The sequence below is a fragment of the Hyla sarda genome, chromosome 7 (genome assembly GCF_029499605.1).
Source record: "Hyla sarda isolate aHylSar1 chromosome 7, aHylSar1.hap1, whole genome shotgun sequence".
Lineage (NCBI taxonomy): Eukaryota > Metazoa > Chordata > Amphibia > Anura > Hylidae > Hyla > Hyla sarda.
The window spans coordinates 233,582,128-233,600,507 of NC_079195.1; the positions used below are offsets into that span (position 1 = coordinate 233,582,128).

Here is an 18,380-nt window from a genome sequence, read left to right on the forward strand (position 1 = left end):
CCAGAGCTGTACTCACCATTCTGCTGGTGAGGTCACTGTGTACATACATTACATTACTTATCCTGTACTGATCCTGAGTTATATCCTGTATTATACCCCAGAGCTGTACTCACTATTCTGCTGGTGAGGTCACTGTGTATATACATTACTTATCCTGTACTGATCCTGAGTTATATCCTGTATTATACTCCAGAGCTGTACTCACTATTCTGCTGGTGAGGTCACTGTGTACATACATTACATTACTTATCCTGTACTGATCCTGAGTTATATCCTGTATTATACCCCAGAGCTGTACTCACTATTCTGCTGGTGAGGTCACTGTGTACATACATTGACATTACTTATCCTGTACTGATCCTGAGTTATATCCTGTATTATACTCCAGAGCTGTACTCACTATTCTGCTGGTGAGGGTCACTGTGTACATACATTACATTACTTATCCTGTACTGATCCTGAGTTATATCCTGTATTAATACCCCAGAGCTGTACTCACTATTCTGCTGGTGAGGTCACTGTGTACATACATTACATTACTGATCCTGTACTGATCCTGAGTTATATCCTGTATTATACTCCAGAGCTGTACTCACTATTCTGCTGGTGAGATCACTGTGTATATACATTACATTACTGATCCTGTACTGATCCTGAGTTATATCCTGTATTATACTCCAGAGCTGCACTCACTAGCTCTTTCCTTGCAGATTCTCTTGTGCGCCCCCGGAGGACGGTGTTCACACGAGCCATTGAGGCATGTGATCTGCACTGGCAGGATAGCCACCTACAGAGGATCATCAGCAGTGACTTCTATCTGTCACCTTCCTGCCAGAGAGATGGTGAATCTCTGCTTTTTAACTCCCAGGGACAACCCCTATGGCTGGGTGAGTGTAAAGCGCACAACAGCATTACTTGTGGAACTACAAGTCTCATCATATCCCGGCTACAGGTTCTTAATATACATTATAATTTTTTAGAACATGTTCCCACGGCGTGTGCAAGAGTTGATGCCCTGCGATCTCACGGTTATCCCAAAGAAGCTTTACGTCTGGCAGTCGCCATTATCAGCACATTGAGACTGCAGCAACAACGGCAGCTGGAGATCTACAAGCAGCAGAAGAAAGGTGAGTGTATGGCACTGGTCTGGGGGTGAGTGTATGGCACTGGTCTGGGGGGTGAGTGTATGGCACTGGTCTGGGGGTGAGTGTATGGCACTGGTCTGGGGGTGAGTGTATGGCACTGGTCTGGGGGTGAGTGTATGGCACTGGTCTGGGGGTGTGAGTGTATGGCACTGGTCTGGGGGTGAGTGTATGGCACTGGTGACTGGTCTGGGGGTGAGTGTATGGCACTGGTGACTGGTCTGGGGGTGAGTGTATGGCACTGGTCTGGGGTGAGTGTATGGCACTGGTGATTGGTCTGGGGGTGAGTGTATGGCACTGGTCTGGGGGTGAGTGTATGGCACTGGTGACTGGTCTGGGGGTGAGTGTATGGCACTGGTCTGGGGGTGAGTGTATGGCACTGGTGACTGGTCTGGGGGTGAGTGTATGGCACTGGTCTGGGGGTGAGTGTATGGCACTGGTGACTGGTCTGGGGGTGAGTGTAAGGCACTGGTGATTGGTCTGGGGGTGAGTGTATGGCACTGGTGACTGGTCTGGGGGTGAGTGTATGGCACTGGTGACTGGTCTGGGGGTGAGTGTATGGCACTGGTCAGGGGGTGAGTGTATGGCACTGGTGACTGGTCTGGGGGTGAGTGTATGGCACTGGTCTGGGGGTGAGTGTATGGCACTGGTGATTGGTCTGGGGGTGAGTGTATGGCACTGGTGATTGGTCTGGGGGTGAGTGTATGGCACTGGTGATTGGTCTGGGGGTGAGTGTATGGCACTGGTGATTGGTCTGGGGGTGAGTGTAAGGCACTGGTGACTGGTCTGGGAGTGACTGGTGAGTGTATGGCACTGGTCTGGGGGTGAGTGTATGGCACTGGTGACTGGTCTGGGGGTGAGTGTAAGGCACTGGTGATTGGTCTTGGGGTGAGTGTAAGGCACTGGGGATTGGTCTGGGGGTGAGTGTATGGCACTGGTGATTGGTCTGGGGGTGAATGTATGGCACTGGTGATTGGTCTGGGGGTGAGTGTATGGCACTGGTGACTGGTCTGGGGGTGAGTGTATGGCACTGGTCTGGGGGTGAGTGTATGGCACTGGTCTGGGGGTGAGTGTATGGCACTGGTGACTGGTCTGGGGGTAAGTGTATGGCACTGGTGATTGGTCTGGGGGTGAGTGTATGGCACTGGTGACTGGTCTGGGGGTGAGTGTATGGCACTGGTGACTGGTCTGGGGGTGAGTGTATGGCACTGGTGATTGGTCTGGGGGTGAGTGTATGGCACTGGTGATTGGTCTGGGGGTGAGTGTATGGCACTGGTGACTGGTCTGGGGGTGAATGTAAGGCACTGGTGACTGGTCTGGGGGTGAGTGTATGGCACTGGTGACTGGTCTGGGGGTGAGTGTATGACACTGGTGACTGGTCTGGGGGTGAGTGTATGGCACTGGTGACTGGTCTGGGGGTGAGTGTAAGGCATTGGTGACTGGTCTGGGGGCGAGTGTAAGGCACTGGTGACTGGTCTGGGGGTGAGTGTAAGGCACTGGTGATTGGTCTGGGGGTGAGTGTATGGCATTGGTGACTGGTCTGGGGGCGAGTGTAAGGCACTGGTCTGGGGGTGAGTGTATGGCATTGGTGACTGGTCTGGGGGCGAGTGTAAGGCACTGGTGATTGGTCTGGGGGTGAGTGTATGGCATTGGTGACTGGTCTGGGGGCGAGTGTAAGGCACTGGTGAGTGGTCTGGGGGTGAGTGTATGACACTGGTGACTGGTCTGGGGGTGAGTGTATGACACTGGTGACTGGTGAGTGTACGGCACTGGTGACTGGTCTGGGGGTGAGTGTGTGGCACTGGTGACTGGTCTGGGAGTGACTGGTGAGTGTATGGCACTGGGCTCAGTTGACCTATGAGGTGAGTTGGGGTTATTCAGTACCAACATTTCTGGCTTTTCCTTCCATTAGAGCTGATTCAGAGGAACACGACTACAATCACCAACCTGGAGGGGTGGGTCGGTCACCCCCTGGACCCCATTGGGTGCCTGTTCACCACTCTGACGGAGGCGTGCCGGGTGGACGAGGAGAACGCCATGGAAGGAACAGGTAAGAAGGGAGGCGCCATGACGCAGAGTGATAGAGGGGATCCTGCTCCTCAGACCCATCACATAACCCATCTAGCGCCCCCTAAAGGCCGTGTACCCCGCCGGCAGCCTTCCTCATGATTCTTCCTTCTCCTCACAGAAAGCAGCGAGTCCCAGCGCCCAAACTACCAGCACGTGTGCGTCCTCAACGACTCCCTGGAGAACGGAGAGTCCTACCTGTCCCTGGCGCTGGAGGTGGCTCTGATGGGCATGGGGCAGCAGCGGCTGATGCCTGAGGGGCTGTACGCCCAGGACAAGGTGTGCCGCAACGAGGAGCAGATCATCGCCCACCTGCAGGAACTGGAGCTGGATGCCGCCCTGGTCCAGACCCTGCGCAAACAATGCATCCTCCTGCTGGAAGGTGAGAGCGCCGCCATCTGGTATAACGCAGTACAGAGGAGTGTGGTCCGCGGTCACATGTCGTCCCCTCTCACCTCATGTAGAGGGTCTTCATACACTTCTGTGTTTCAGGGGGTCCGTTCAGTGGTCTGGGAGAAGTCATCCACCGGGAGAGAGCGTCCCCATGCACACCTTCGCCAAATACCTCTTCTCTGCACTGCTGCCGCATGATGCCGACCTGGCCTATAAGCTGTCGCTCCGCGCCATGAGGTCAGTGTGTGACCGGTACCATGATACGGGGGGCGGAGCGGCGGAGCTTAATCATCAGGATATGGGGGGCAGGAGGCGGGCTGAATCGTCAGGATATGGGGGCAGGAGGCGGGCTGAATCGTCAGGATATGGGGGGCAGGAGGCGGAGCGTAATCATCAGAATATGGGGGGCAGGAGGCGGGGCTGAATCGTCAGGATATGGGGGGCAGGAGGTGGGCTGAATCGTCAGGATATGGGGGGCAGGAGGCGGGCTGAATAGTCAGGATATGGGGGGCAGGAGGCGGGGCTGAATCGTCAAGATATGGGGGGCAGGGGGCGGGCTGAATCATCAGGATATGGGGGGCAGGAGGCGGGGATGAATCGTCAAGATATGGGGGGCAGGAGGCGGGCTGAATCGTCAGGATATGGGGGCAGGAGGCGGGCTGAATCGTCAGGATATGGGGGGCAGGAGGTGGGCTGAATCGTCAGGATATGGGGGGGCAGGAGGCGGAGCGTAATCATCAGGATATGGGGGGCAGGAGGCGGGCTGAATCGTCAGGATATGGGGGGCAGGAGGCGGGCTGAATCGTCAGGATATGGGGGGCAGGAGGCGGGCTGAATCGTCAGGATATGGGGGCAGGAGGCGGGCTGAATCGTCAGGATATGGGGGGCAGGAGGCGGGCTGAATCGTCAGGATATGGGGGGCAGGAGGCGGAGCGTAATCATCAGGATATGGGGGGGCAGGAGGCGGGCCTGAATCGTCAGGATATGGGGGGCAGGAGGCGGGCTGAATAGTCAGGATATGGGGGGCAGGAGGCGGGGCTGAATCGTCAAGATATGGGGGGCAGGGGGCGGGCTGTATCATCAGGATATGGGGGGCAGGAGGCGGGGCTGAATCGTCAAGATATGGGGGGCAGGAGGCGGGCTGAATCGTCAGGATATGGGGGCAGGAGGCGGGCTGAATCGTCAGGATATGGGGGGCAGGAGGCGGGCTGAATCGTCAGGATATGGGGGGCAGGAGGCGGGGCTGAATCGTCAGGATATGGGGGGGCAGGAGGCGGGCTGAATAGTCAGGATATGGGGGGCAGGAGGCGGGGCTGAATCGTCAAGATATGGGGGGCAGGGCGCGGGCTGAATCATCAGGATATGGGGGGCAGGAGGCGGGGCTGAATCGTCAAGATATGGGGGGACAGGAGACGGGCTGAATCATCAGGATATGGGGGGCAGGAGGCGGGCTGAATCGTCAGGATATGGGGGGCAGGAGGCGGGCTGAATCGTCAGGATATGGGGGGGCAGGAGGCGGAGCGTAATCATCAGGATATGGGGGGCAGGGGGCGGGCTGAATCATCAGGATATGGGGGGCAGGAGGCGGGGCTGAATCGTCAAGATATGGGGGGCAGGAGGCGGGCTGAATCGTCAGGATATGGGGGGAGGCGGGGCTGAATCGTCAGGATATGGGGGGGCAGGAGGCGGGGCTGAATCGTCAGGATATGGGGGGGAGACGGGGCTGAATCGTCAGGATATGGGGGGCAGGAGGCGGGCTGAATCGTCAGGATATGGGGAGGCGGGGCTGAATCGTCAGGATATGGGGGGGCAGGAGGCGGGCTGAATCGTCAGGATATGGGGGGCAGGAGGCGGGCTGAATCGTCAGGATATGGGGGAGGCGGGCTGAATCGTCAGGATATGGGGAGGCGGAGCTGATGGTCAGGGGAGGGGGTGAATTAGAGGGGCTCCACGTGTTTGTGCTTCTGGTCTCATCCCTTTTTGTCGTCTCTTTCAGGCTCCCAGTGTTGGAGAGCAGCGCCCCTCAGGCGACGTATCGCACCCTCATCACATGGTGTCCGTGGTGCCGAGCCGCTATCCCCGCTGGTTCACTCTGGGGCACCTGGAGTCTCAGCAGTGCGAACTCGCCTCCACCATGCTGACCGCCGCCAAAGGTGAGGCCTCTGCTGCCCCCGGTGGTGACAGCCAGCACAGCCCTCTCTTTGGCCTCATGGATTGACTCGTTTTGTGTTCACAGGTGACATGCTGCGCCTCCGCACCGTTCTCGAAGCCATACAGCGCAACATCCATTCCTCCTCGCTGATCTTTAAGCTGGCACAGGACGCCTTCAAGATCGCCACGCCGGCGGACAGCAGCTCCGACACCACGCTGCTCAATGTGGCCCTGGAGCTGGGGCTGCAGGTCGGTGCCGCCGTATTAGTCGCCAAATTGTTCCTGTTTAACCCTTTGCATTGTGAACGTTCTTTGATTCATTGACATTTTCCACCTTCAGGTCATGAGGATGACGCTCAGCACCCTGAACTGGAGGCGCCGGGAGATGGTGCGCTGGTTGGTCACATGTGCTACAGAAGTCGGTAAGTGTGAATAGCGCTAATGTGGGGGCCGCTACATTCATAGGAGACCGCGGGAGGAGAACGGAGGCTCCGCAGGGGGGGGGGGGGGGGGGGGGTGTGATCCCAAATGGACTCCAGGTGTAGACGTCCCTAAGTAACATCCTAATAGGCCAAACTGACTGTAATGTACCAGCAGGATGGGGCGGGGGCGGGTATATACACAAGTCACCTATAGAACAGACGTACAGAATACAGACCCACCCCCCTCCATAGAGCCGAATACAGATCCCATAGAGCAGCCCCCATACAGTGCAGAACGCAGACCTCATAGAGCAGCCCCCATACAGTGCAGTATACAGACCTCATAGAGCAGCCCCCATACAGTACAGTATACAGACCCCCATAGAGCAGCCCCCATACAGTGCCGAATACAGATCCCATAGAGCAGCCCCCCATACAGTGCAGTATACAGACCCCATAGAGCTGCCCCCATACAGTGCAGTATACAGACCTCATAGAGCAGCCCCCATAGAGTACAGTATACAGACCCCATAGAGCAGCCCCCATACAGTGCCGAATACAGATCCCATAGAGCAGCCCCCATACAGTGCAGTATACAGACCTCATAGAGGCAGCCCCCATACAGTGCAGTATACAGACCCCATAGAGCAGCCCCCATACAGTGCAGTATACAGACCCCATAGAGCTGCACCCATACAGTGCAGAATACAGACCCCATAGAGCAGCCCCCATACAGTGCAGTATACAGACCCCATAGAGCTGCCCCCATACAGTGCAGTATACAGACCCCATAGAGCAGCCCCCATACAGTACAGAATACAGACCCCATAGAGCAGCCCCCATACAGTGCAGTATACAGATCCCATAGAGCAGCCCCCATACAGTGCAGTATACAGACCCCATAGAGCAGCACCCATACAGTGCAGAATACAGACCCCCATAGAGCAGCCCTCATACAGTGCAGTATACAGACCCCATAGAGCAGCCCCCATACAGTGCAGTATACAGACCCCATACAGTACAGAATACAGACCCCTTAGAGCTGCCCCCATACAGTACAGAATACAGACCCCATAGAGCAGCCCCCATACAGTGCAGAATACAGACCCCATAGAGCAGCCCCATACAGTGCAGTATACAGACCCCATAGAGCAGCCCCCATACAGTGCAGTATACAGACCCCATAGAGCAGCCCCCATACAGTACAGAATACAGACCCCATAGAGCAGCCCCCATACAGTGCAGTATACAGGACCCCATAGAGCTGCCCCCATACAGTGCAGTATACAGATCCCATAGAGCAGCCCCCATACAGTGCAGAATACAGACCCCCATACAGTGCAGAATACAGACCCCCATAGAGCTGCCCCCATACAGTACAGTATACAGATCCCATAGAGCAGCCCCCATACAGTACAGATACAGATCCCATAGAGCAGCCCCCATACAGTACAGAATACAGACCTCATAGAGCTGCCCCCATACAGTGCAGTATACAGACCTCATAGAGCAGCCCCCATAGAGTACAGTATACAGACCCCATAGAGCAGCCCCCATACAGTGCCGAATACAGATCCCATAGAGCAGCCCCCATACAGTGCAGTATACAGGACCTCATAGAGCAGCCCCCATACAGTGCAGTATACAGACCCCAATAGAGCTGCCCCCATACAGTGCAGAATACAGACCCCATAGAGCAGCCCCCATACAGTGCAGTATACAGACCCCATAGAGCTGCCCCCATACAGTGCAGTATACAGACCCCATAGAGCAGCCCCATACAGTACAGAATACAGACCCCATAGAGCAGCCCCCATACAGTGCAGTATACAGATCCCATAGAGCAGCCCCCATACAGTGCAGTATACAGACCCCATAGAGCAGCACCCATACAGTGCAGAATACAGACCCCATAGAGCAGCCCTCATACAGTGCAGTATACAGACCCCCATAGAGCAGCCCCCATACAGTGCAGTATACAGACCCCATACAGTACAGAATACAGACCCCTTAGAGCTGCCCCCATACAGTACAGAATACAGACCCCATAGAGCAGCCCCCATACAGTGCAGAATACAAGACCCCATAGAGCAGCCCCATACAGTGCAGTATACAGACCCCATAGAGCAGCCCCCATACAGTGCAGTATACAGACCCCATAGAGCAGCCCCCATACAGTACAGAATACAGACCCCATAGAGCAGCCCCCATACAGTGCAGTATACAGACCCCATAGAGCTGCCCCCATACAGTGCAGTATACAGATCCCATAGAGCAGCCCCCATACAGGTGCAGAATACAGACCCCCATGACAGTGCAGAATACAGACCCCCATAGAGCTGCCCCCATACAGTACAGTATACAGATCCCATAGAGCAGCCCCCATACAGTACAGATACAGATCCCATAGAGCAGCCCCCATACAGTACAGAATACAGACCTCATAGAGCTGCCCCCATACAGTGCAGTATACAGACCTCATAGAGCAGCCCCCATAGAGTACAGTATACAGACCCCATAGAGCAGCCCCATACAGTGCCGAATACAGATCCCATAGAGCAGCCCCCATACAGTGCAGTATACAGACCTCATAGAGCAGCCCCCATACAGTGCAGTATACAGACCCCATAGAGCAGCCCCCATACAGTGCAGTATACAGACCCCATAGAGCAGCCCCCATACAGTGCAGAATACAGATCCCATAGAGCAGCCCCCATACAGTGCAGTATACAGACCCCATAGAGCAGCCCCCATACAGTGCAGTATACAGACCCCATAGAGCAGCCCCCATACAGTACAGAATACAGACCCCATAGAGCAGCCCCCATACAGTGCAGTATACAGACCCCATAGAGCTGCCCCCATACAGTGCAGTATACAGATCCCATAGAGCTGCCCCCATACAGTGCAGAATACAGACCCCCATACAGTGCAGTATACAGACCTCATAGAGCAGCCCCCATACAGTGCAGTATACAGACCCAATAGAGCAGCCCCCATATAGTTCAGAATACAGACCCCATAGAGCAGCACCCATACAGTGCAGAATACAGACCCCATAGAGCAGCCCTCATACAGTGCAGTATACAGACCCCATAGAGCAGCCCCCATACAGTGCAGTATACAGACCCCATAGAGCAGCCCCCATACAGTGCAGTATACAGACCCCATAGAGCAGCCCCATACAGTGCAGTATACAGACCCCATAGAGCAGCCCCATACAGTGCAGAATACAGACCCCATAAAGCAGCCCCCATACAGTGCAGTATACAGACCCCATAGAGCAGCCCCCATACAGTGCAGTATACAGACCCCATAGAGCAGCCCCCATACAGTGCAGAATACAGACCCCATAGAGCAGCCCCCATACAGTGCAGAATACAGACCCCATAGAGCAGCCCCCATACAGTGCAGAATACAGACCCCATAGAGCAGCCCCCCATACAGTACAGTATACAGACCCCATAGAGCAGCCCCCATACAGTACAGAATACAGACCCCATAGAGCAGCCCCATACAGTACAGAATACAGACCCCATAGAGTAGCCCCATACAGTACAGAATACAGACCCCATAGAGCAGCCCACATACAGTGCAGTATACAGACCCCATAGAGCAGCCCCCATACAGTACAGAATACAGACCCCATAGAGCAGCCCCCATACAGTGCAGTATACAGACCCCATAGAGCTGCCCCCATACAGTGCAGTATACAGATCCCATAGAGCAGCCCCCATACAGTGCAGAATACAGACCCCCATACAGTGCAGTATACAGACCTCATAGAGCAGCCCCCATACAGTGCAGTATACAGACCCAATAGAGCAGCCCCCATATAGTTCAGAATACAGACCCCATAGAGCAGCACCCATACAGTGCAGAATACAGACCCCATAGAGCAGCCCTCATACAGTGCAGTATACAGACCCCATAGAGCAGCCCCCATACAGTGCAGTATACAGACCCCATAGAGCAGCCCCCATACAGTGCAGTATACAGACCCCATAGAGCAGCCCCATACAGTGCAGTATACAGACCCCATAGAGCAGCCCCATACAGTGCAGAATACAGACCCATAAAGCAGCCCCCATACAGTGCAGTATACAGACCCCATAGAGCAGCTCCCATACAGTGCAGTATACAGACCCCATAGAGCAGCCCCCATACAGTGCAGAATACAGACCCCATAGAGCAGCCCCCATACAGTGCAGAATACAGACCCCATAGAGCAGCCCCATACAGTGCAGAATACAGACCCCATAGAGCAGCCCCCATACAGTACAGTATACAGACCCCATAGAGCAGCCCCCATACAGTACAGAATACAGACCCCATAGAGCAGCCCCATACAGTACAGAATACAGACCCCATAGAGTAGCCCCATACAGTACAGAATACAGACCCCATAGAGCAGCCCACATACAGTGCAGTATACAGACCCCATAGAGCAGCCCCCATACAGTGCAGTATACAGACCTTATAGTGCAGCCCCCATACAGTACAGAATACAGACCCCATAGAGCAGCCCACATACAGTGCAGTATACAGACCCCATAGAGCAGCCCCCATACAGTACAGAATACAGACCTCATAGAGCAGCCCCCATACAGTACAGAATACAGACCCCATAGAGCATCCCCCATACAGTGCAGTATACAGACCCCATACAGTGCAGAATGCAGACCCCATAGAGCAGTCCCCATACAGTACAGAATACAGACCCCATAGAGCAGCCCCCATACAGTGCAGTATACAGACCCCATAGAGCAGCCCCCATACAGTGCAGTATACAGACCTCATAGAGCAGCCCCATACAGTGCAGTATACAGACCCCATAGAGCAGCCCCCATACAGTGCTGAATACAGACCCCATAGAGCAGCCCCCATACAGTACAGAATACAGACCCCATAGAGCAGCCCCCATACAGTACAGAATACAGACCCCAAAGAGCAGCCCCCATACAGTGCAGAATACAGACCCCATAGAGCAGCCCCCATACAGTACAGAATACAGACCCCATAGAGTAGCCCCATACAGTGCAGTATATAGACCCCATAAAGCAGCCCCCATACAGTGCAGTATACAGACCCCATAGAGCAGCCCTCATACAGTGCAGTATACAGACCCCATAGAGCAGCCCCCATACAGTGCAGTATACAGACCCCATACAGTGCAGTATACAGACCCCATAGAGCAGCCCCCATACAGTACAGAATACAGACCCCATAGAGCAGCCCCCATACAGTGCAGTATACAGACCCCCTAGAGCAGCCCCCATACAGTACAGTATACAGACCTCATAGAGCAGCCCCCATACAGTACAGTATACAGACCCCATAGAGCAGCCCCCATACAGTACAGAATACAGACCCCCTAGAGCAGCCCCCATACAGTGCAGTATACAGACCTCATAGAGCAGCCCCATACAGTGCAGTATACAGACCCCATAGAGCAGCCCCCATACAGTACAGAATACAGTCCCATAGAGCAGCCCCCATACAGTGCAGAATACAGACCCCATAAAGCAGCCCCCATACAGTGCAGAATACAGACCCCCATAGAGCAGCCCCATACAGTGCCGAATACAGATCCCATAGAGCAGCCCCCATACAGTGCAGTATACAGACCCCATAGAGCAGCCCCCATACAGTACAGAATACAGACCCCATAGAGCAGCCCCCATACAGTACAGAATACAGACCCCATGGAGCAGCCCCCATACAGTGCAGTATACAGACCCCATAGAGCAGCCCCCATACAGTGCAGAATACAGACCTCATAGTGCAGCCCCCATACAGTGCAGACTACAGACCCCCATACAGTACAGAATACAGACCCCCATATATTGCCTCTTATGTGTCTGCTGATGGGTGACGTCTCTTCTTTGCCGCCCCTGCAGGTGTCCGCGCCCTGGTGAGCATCCTCCAGACCTGGTACACGCTCTTCACCCCCACAGAAGCCACCAGCATCGTAGCGGCAGCCGCCACCTCGCACGGCACCGTCCTGCGCCTCAACCTGGACTATGCACAGCGGGAGGAGCTGGCCAGCTGTGCCCGGACCTTAGCCCTGCAATGCGCCATGAAAGACCCTCAGAACTGCGCCCTGTCCGCCCTCACCCTGTGCGAAAAGGACCACACGGCCTTCGAGACGGCCTACCAAATCGCAGTGGACGCCGCCTCGGGGGGCATGACCTACTCTCAGCTTTTCACCATCGCCCGCTACATGGAGCACCGCGGCTATCCCCTGCGGGCCTTCAAACTCTGCTCACTGGCCATGAGCCACCTCAACCTGGCGTACAACCAGGACACGCACCCTGCCATTAATGACGTCCTGTGGGCGTGCTCGCTCAGCCACTCGCTGGGGAAGAACGAACTGGCGGCACTAGTGCCTCTGGTGGTGAAAAGCGTGCACTGCGCCACCGTCTTGTCAGACATCCTCAGACGATGCACGCTCACCGCTCCGGGATTGGCCGGGATTCCTGGCAGGCGGAATTCTGGGAAACTCATGTCCACGGACAAACCGCCCCTGCGGCAGCTGCTGGACGCGGCGGTCGGCGCCTACATTAACACCACCCACTCCCGCCTGACGCACATCAGCCCCCGGCACTACGGCGAGTTCATAGAGTTCCTCAGTAAAGCGCGGGAGACCTTCCTCCTGGGCCAGGACGGGTTACTGCAGTTCGCCCAATTTATAGACAATTTAAAGCAGATCTATAAAGGTAAGAAGAAGCTGATGATGCTGGTGCGGGAGCGGTTCGGATGAAGATGGCGCCTCCCCACAGCCATCTGCTTCCTTGTCAATGTGGGGCCCCTGGGGCCGCTACCAGGACTGTCACAGCAGGAGCCGCCATCACGCCTGCCAAACATTTCATCATCCTCTGGGGCCGCAGCAGTGTCCGGATCATGTGATGTCGGCCAGCGGAGGGCGCTGCAGCACACACACACTGTTCCTTCTGTCATGGCCGTCATTTACCTGGTGCTTGGGATGGTACAGCCGGGGGGCGCCACCGCTTCTGCCTCACTCAGGGCCGACTCATTCCCTCCATGACACCAGATCCGATCATCACAGGGAAAACCACAGCCCGCTCCAGCCTGCCTGAGCTGTGGAACCACAAGTCCCAGCAGAAGTGCACTAATCTGCCTGCTCTGGGTATACAATAATGAGAATTACTTTAGAACAGTGGTTTTCAAACAGTGGCCCTCCAGCTGCTGCAAGACTACAACTCCCAGCATGCAGGGAGTTGTAGTTTTGCAACAGCTGGAGGCACACTGGTTGCGACTAGAGCAGCGGTCTTCAAACTGTGGCCTTCCAGCTGTTGCAAAACTACAACTCCCAGCATGCCAGGACAGCCTTTGGCCACTGTTTCCTAATCATTGTGCCTCCAGCTGTTGCAAAACTACAACTCCCAGGATGCCCAGAATGCCTTAAGCCAGGGTTTCCTAATCAGTGTGCCTCCAGCTGGTGCAAAACTATAACTCCCAGCATGCCCGGACAGCCAACGGCTGTCCGGGCATGCTGGGAGTTGTAGTTTTGCAACATCTGGAGGGTCACAGTTTGAAGACCACTGGACTAGAAGGACACATTGCATCTCCAGACAATCTCTATCTCTATGTAGAACAGTCATCCCCATCCTGTGGTTCTCCAGCTGTTGCAAAACTACAACTCCCTGCATGCAAACTCTGCATTCATTTTTTTAAGATTTTTACACTTGTTTTAAGATTTTTTTTTACACATTTTGCACAACTCCAACTCCCAGCATGCCCTGATTAAACCTGCATAAACTTTTATTTTTACACATTCCGAAAACTACCACAGCAGTTATGCACTTATAACATTGTAAACCAGACAATGCATCCTGGGAGTTGTAGTTCTGCAACAGCTGGAGAGCCAGAGGTCGGAGAACACTGCCATGGAGGATGCCTGAGTGGAAGGCTGTCGGGGAATGCTGGGAGTTGTAGTTTTGCAAGAGCTGGAGAGCCCCGGGTTGGAGATCACTGCTCTTGAGGCTGTAAAGACATGCTGAGAGTTGTAGTTTTCCAGCAGGTTGTAGATCACTGCTCTTGAGGCTGTAAAGACATGCTGAGAGTTGTAGTTTTCCAGCAGGTTGGGGTTCACTGCTCTTGAGGCTGTAAAGACATGCTGGGAGTTGTAGTTTTCCAGCAGGTTGGGGTTCACTGCTCTTGAGGCTGAAAGACATGCTGGGAGTTGTAGTTTTGCAGCAGGTTGGAGTTGTAGAGTTTTCCCGTGTTGGTGCAGTTCAGCGCTATGACCACTAGAGGCCAGTAACACTTGGTGCAGATTCTGCGGCGTCTGATCAAATTATCGTATAATGAAAAGTTCTGGAAGGTTCTAATAGACTTTGGGGAGATTTATGAAATGTCCAGGAACTACGCATTTCCTGCACCCGTAATACGTGCTCCAAAATACAACCATGTGATTGGTCGGGGACTGGCCTTAGGCGAGGTACACACCACAGTTTCGCTTCGCAACAGGATAGACAAACTACGCCGTCTCCGTTAAAAAAAAAAAGAAAAATATATAAATTCTGCGGCGTCTTTACGTTAGAAAATGAAGCCATAGCCGGCGGAGAGATTTGTGCTACAATTTGCCCCGTTTTCTGTTGGAGGCCCCGCCCACTCATGAGAAGCTCCACCCAAACTGTGTCAGAAAAGTCGCCAATATGGCCGCCTATGATTTGCAGAAAGACTCAAATTCGTTTCTAATTTCATTCCATTGTGTTCCAGTAGTCACCATCTTCAGGATCTCTGCTTCCTGTCAGTGAACAAACACTTTCTAGAATCTAGACCACTGATCTAGAGGCTATAATAACCTGATACTTCTTACAGCTGAGGGTGTGTTACAGTTGCATCCAGTCTGGAATATCTTCCATTAACTAAACAAGCCCGGACTCCCGCCTGATACATTGTAACAATCCTTCAGCTGTGAGAGGTGTTGATTCCATTTACATCATTCATCCATGGTGCAAGTGTGAACACAACCTTAGGCCTGCACAGATCTTAGAACATTCCCATTCACTGACAACAAGCAGAGATCCTGAAGAAAAAAAAAGTCAACAAGGATTTATTCTTTTATTTAAAGGGGTACTCCGGTGAAACTTTTTTTTTTTTAAATCAACTGGTGCCAGAAAGTTGAACAGGTTTGTAAATTACTTCTATTAAAAAAAATCTTAATCCTTCCTATACTTATTAGCTGCTAAATACTACAGTGGAAATTCTTTTCCATTTAAAACACAGAGCAGCATATGTTTTCTATGGGGATTTTCTTCTAACCTGGACAGTTCATAAAATGGACAGAGATGTCAGCAGAGAGCACTGTGCTCGTGATGTCAGCAGAGAGCTCTGTGTTTTAAACGGAAAAGAATTTCCACTGTAGTATTTAGCAGCTAATAAGTACAGGAAGGATTACAATTTTTTAATAGAAGTAATTTACAAATCTGTTTAACTTTCTGGCACCAGTTGATTAAAAAAAAAAGTTTTTCACCGGAGTACCCCTTTAAACGGCTTTGTGCAAATTTCTAGTAAAATTTTTGCTCAAACGAGGATTTCCACAAAAATTTGGCAACTTTCTCTTTTGACTTTTCCCAACCGGGGTGCCTCCAGCTGTTGCAAAACTGTTTGCAACAGCTGAAGGCACTTTAATTGGGAAACACTTGCAAAAGGCTGGCCGAGCATGCTGGGAGTAGGCTTCTTCTAAAGGACGTACGCCATTTTGATACATTTGGTGCTTGTACACATGACGCACGCGCAGGCAGATCACCTGATACGTTTTCCACCCCCCAAAGTTTGTTATAAAGTTGCAGAACAACGGGAGTCCCCCTTTATGATCCGGCGGAGATGGCGCCTTTTCAGACTGTGCGCAGTTTCCCCTCCGATTGCTGCAAGTATAAAACCGCTACATGTGACCAGACCCGACGACTGACGCCACCCCTCCCCCCATGTGACAGATTCACGTAACCTGCGCCACAATCCTTCGCGTTTCTCCACGGATCCATTCCAGCCCCGCCCCCCACCCCCTGACGAGAAGTGTCTCCCGCCTCATCGCTGAACAGACTGTAACAGAAACTCAGGGAACACTACACGATATAAAGCGACGACAAAGCGTTTATCGAGCTGTAAATAGAGAATATATGCGGATCGCGAGATGTAAAATAATACGAAATATTTATGACGGTTCTGTCCTCCGCAGGGCGACGGTTTACTTGAATGCTACGTACACGTGGGGCGGCGCTTTAAGTGCTTTTCTCAGGTGGGGGAGGGGGGGGTCATCATCCGTGCAATGAGGTTTGGCGCCCAAAGATACAAAAACGTCTGGAGACCGTGACAAGAATCTGCGCTGGCCCCGCCCCCATTAAGGTTGTACAGAGTGGATATTGCAATAATGGATGCACCCTGAGGAGAGGGTCAGGGGTCCCCTTTAACCCGCAGATTTGAGGGGTGACCGTGTGTTTGTCTCGATGGATCCAAAACCCATAAACAGAAGACTGTGAGGTTTAGCAATAAATGTGGTGCCGCAGGGGGCGACCCCGAAACCAACCGTGTCCTGTGAACCCCACCCCCATTCTGCCCCCTCCCTTATATTTATTTACCCCTCACCCCCCCCCCCCCATCTGCCTTGTGCAACCTGTGAATCCCCCCCCCCCATTTACGTCTTTCTGTTGCGTATTGGATGACGCGGCCGGGTCTTGGTGAGTGGGGGGAGGGGCGATGACAGCAGAGGGTTTGTCACTTTGTGGCCGACTCCAGCGCCTGCACCGTACGTCTGTCTCCGCATCACTTTCCACGCTTCCCTCAGTATTCCTCGCAACAGACGTATCATTGGTCTTTATTTTTTATCGGTTCCGATTTCTATGGCGCTTTCTTTTGTTATTTTTGTGCGACCTGTTAATGTTTGTTAATATTAATAAGAAATTACCCTATTTATGTATTGCTGAAACCATTTTATATGAATTGTGTTGAAAATTTCAGTGCTTTTTTATGAATAAATTGTGAATCACAAGACGTTTTACATCGTATTTTCATTAACGTTTCGGAGCCGACTTCATGGCAAGCCCCGCCCATTTGGTGAGCACGGCGCCGATCGACTGCAAGTTTTGCTTAATCTGTGGCAGACACATCACAACCTTCTGTACAGTCTGTTCATGGCAATGCGTGTCCTCTCCAGTAGAGGGCGCTGTGTTGGTGCCAGCATTAAAGAAGTACTCCGCCCCTAGACATCTTATTTCCTTTCCAAAGAATAGGGGATAAGATGTCTGATGAAGTCAGGCCCCGCCCTCTCGTGACATCACACTACACCCCCTCCTATAGACATGATTAGAGGGGGCGTGGCTTGACATCACGACCACGGCCCTGAATCCAGCGTTTGGAATAAAAAGTTCCGACTGCTGGGGTGGAGTGCAGGAGATCACTGGGGTCCCAGAAGTCGGACCCCAAGCAATCAGACACTTATCTTCTATCCTTTGGATGGGGGATAGGATGTCTAGAGGTGGAGTACCCCCTTTTAAAGAGATACTCTGGGGAACTAAAGCCATAACCCATCCTTCCCTCTCCTCAACCTAATTGTCTAAATATTATTCATTCGCAATATAGAGCAGTTTCCCCTCTTTGGGGGTCACTTACATAAAGTGAGGGAAGGACATCATCCAGCCATCCATTGTGTATCTGTGAAGGTCTCTCTCTGAAAGCAGCCCCCACCTTCATGATAGACACAGACCATGTGGTTTCTGCCCTGCACCGATGAGTCATGCTCTCTTTAGTGCTGAGAGGTATGTGCAGCCTCAACCAATCAGACACCGAGTTGCTCTCTCCTTTCTGCTCCAATCGGGGGGGGGGGGGGGGGGGGGGGGGTTGGGGGGGCTGCTCTCAGAGAAGCCAGGATGGTTTACAGGGGACATATCCAGGTAGTGTGGTAGCTTTAGAGAGATCATATATAAAAATGTTTACTATGCCTACAATGCACAGGACAGTCTTCAGCTGTACGGGGATGCTGGGAGTTGTAGTTTTGCAACAGCTGGAGGCACCCTAGTTGGGAAACACTGCTCTAAAGCATATAAAAAGGGTCTTAAAAAAAATAATAATAATTTTATCCTTGCACAGTTATGTGTCCTGCAGCCACCACTAGGGGGTGTGATGGAGCTTACTGCATCGGTTCACACATTGTGGTGCACATCAGCTTTCTGGCTCCACC

The 18,380-nt window shown here is 53.0% G+C and overlaps 1 protein-coding gene across 1 annotated transcript in view; it reads left to right on the forward strand.

Annotated features, from left to right (window-relative positions):
• The window catches only part of ZSWIM5 (zinc finger SWIM-type containing 5), a gene marked incomplete in the record, with an annotated part of 56,331 nt that extends 41,007 nt beyond the window's left edge, over nt 1-15,324 (forward strand). The window contains 11 exon segments of the mRNA XM_056533110.1: nt 711-887; nt 981-1,127; nt 3,055-3,192; nt 3,331-3,591; nt 3,702-3,739; nt 3,742-3,839; nt 5,599-5,621; nt 5,624-5,755; nt 5,839-6,002; nt 6,094-6,175; nt 12,076-15,324. Coding sequence (XP_056389085.1) covers nt 711-887; nt 981-1,127; nt 3,055-3,192; nt 3,331-3,591; nt 3,702-3,739; nt 3,742-3,839; nt 5,599-5,621; nt 5,624-5,755; nt 5,839-6,002; nt 6,094-6,175; nt 12,076-12,938 — 2,123 coding nt within the window.
• Between the last annotated feature and the right edge of the window lie 3,056 nt (nt 15,325-18,380).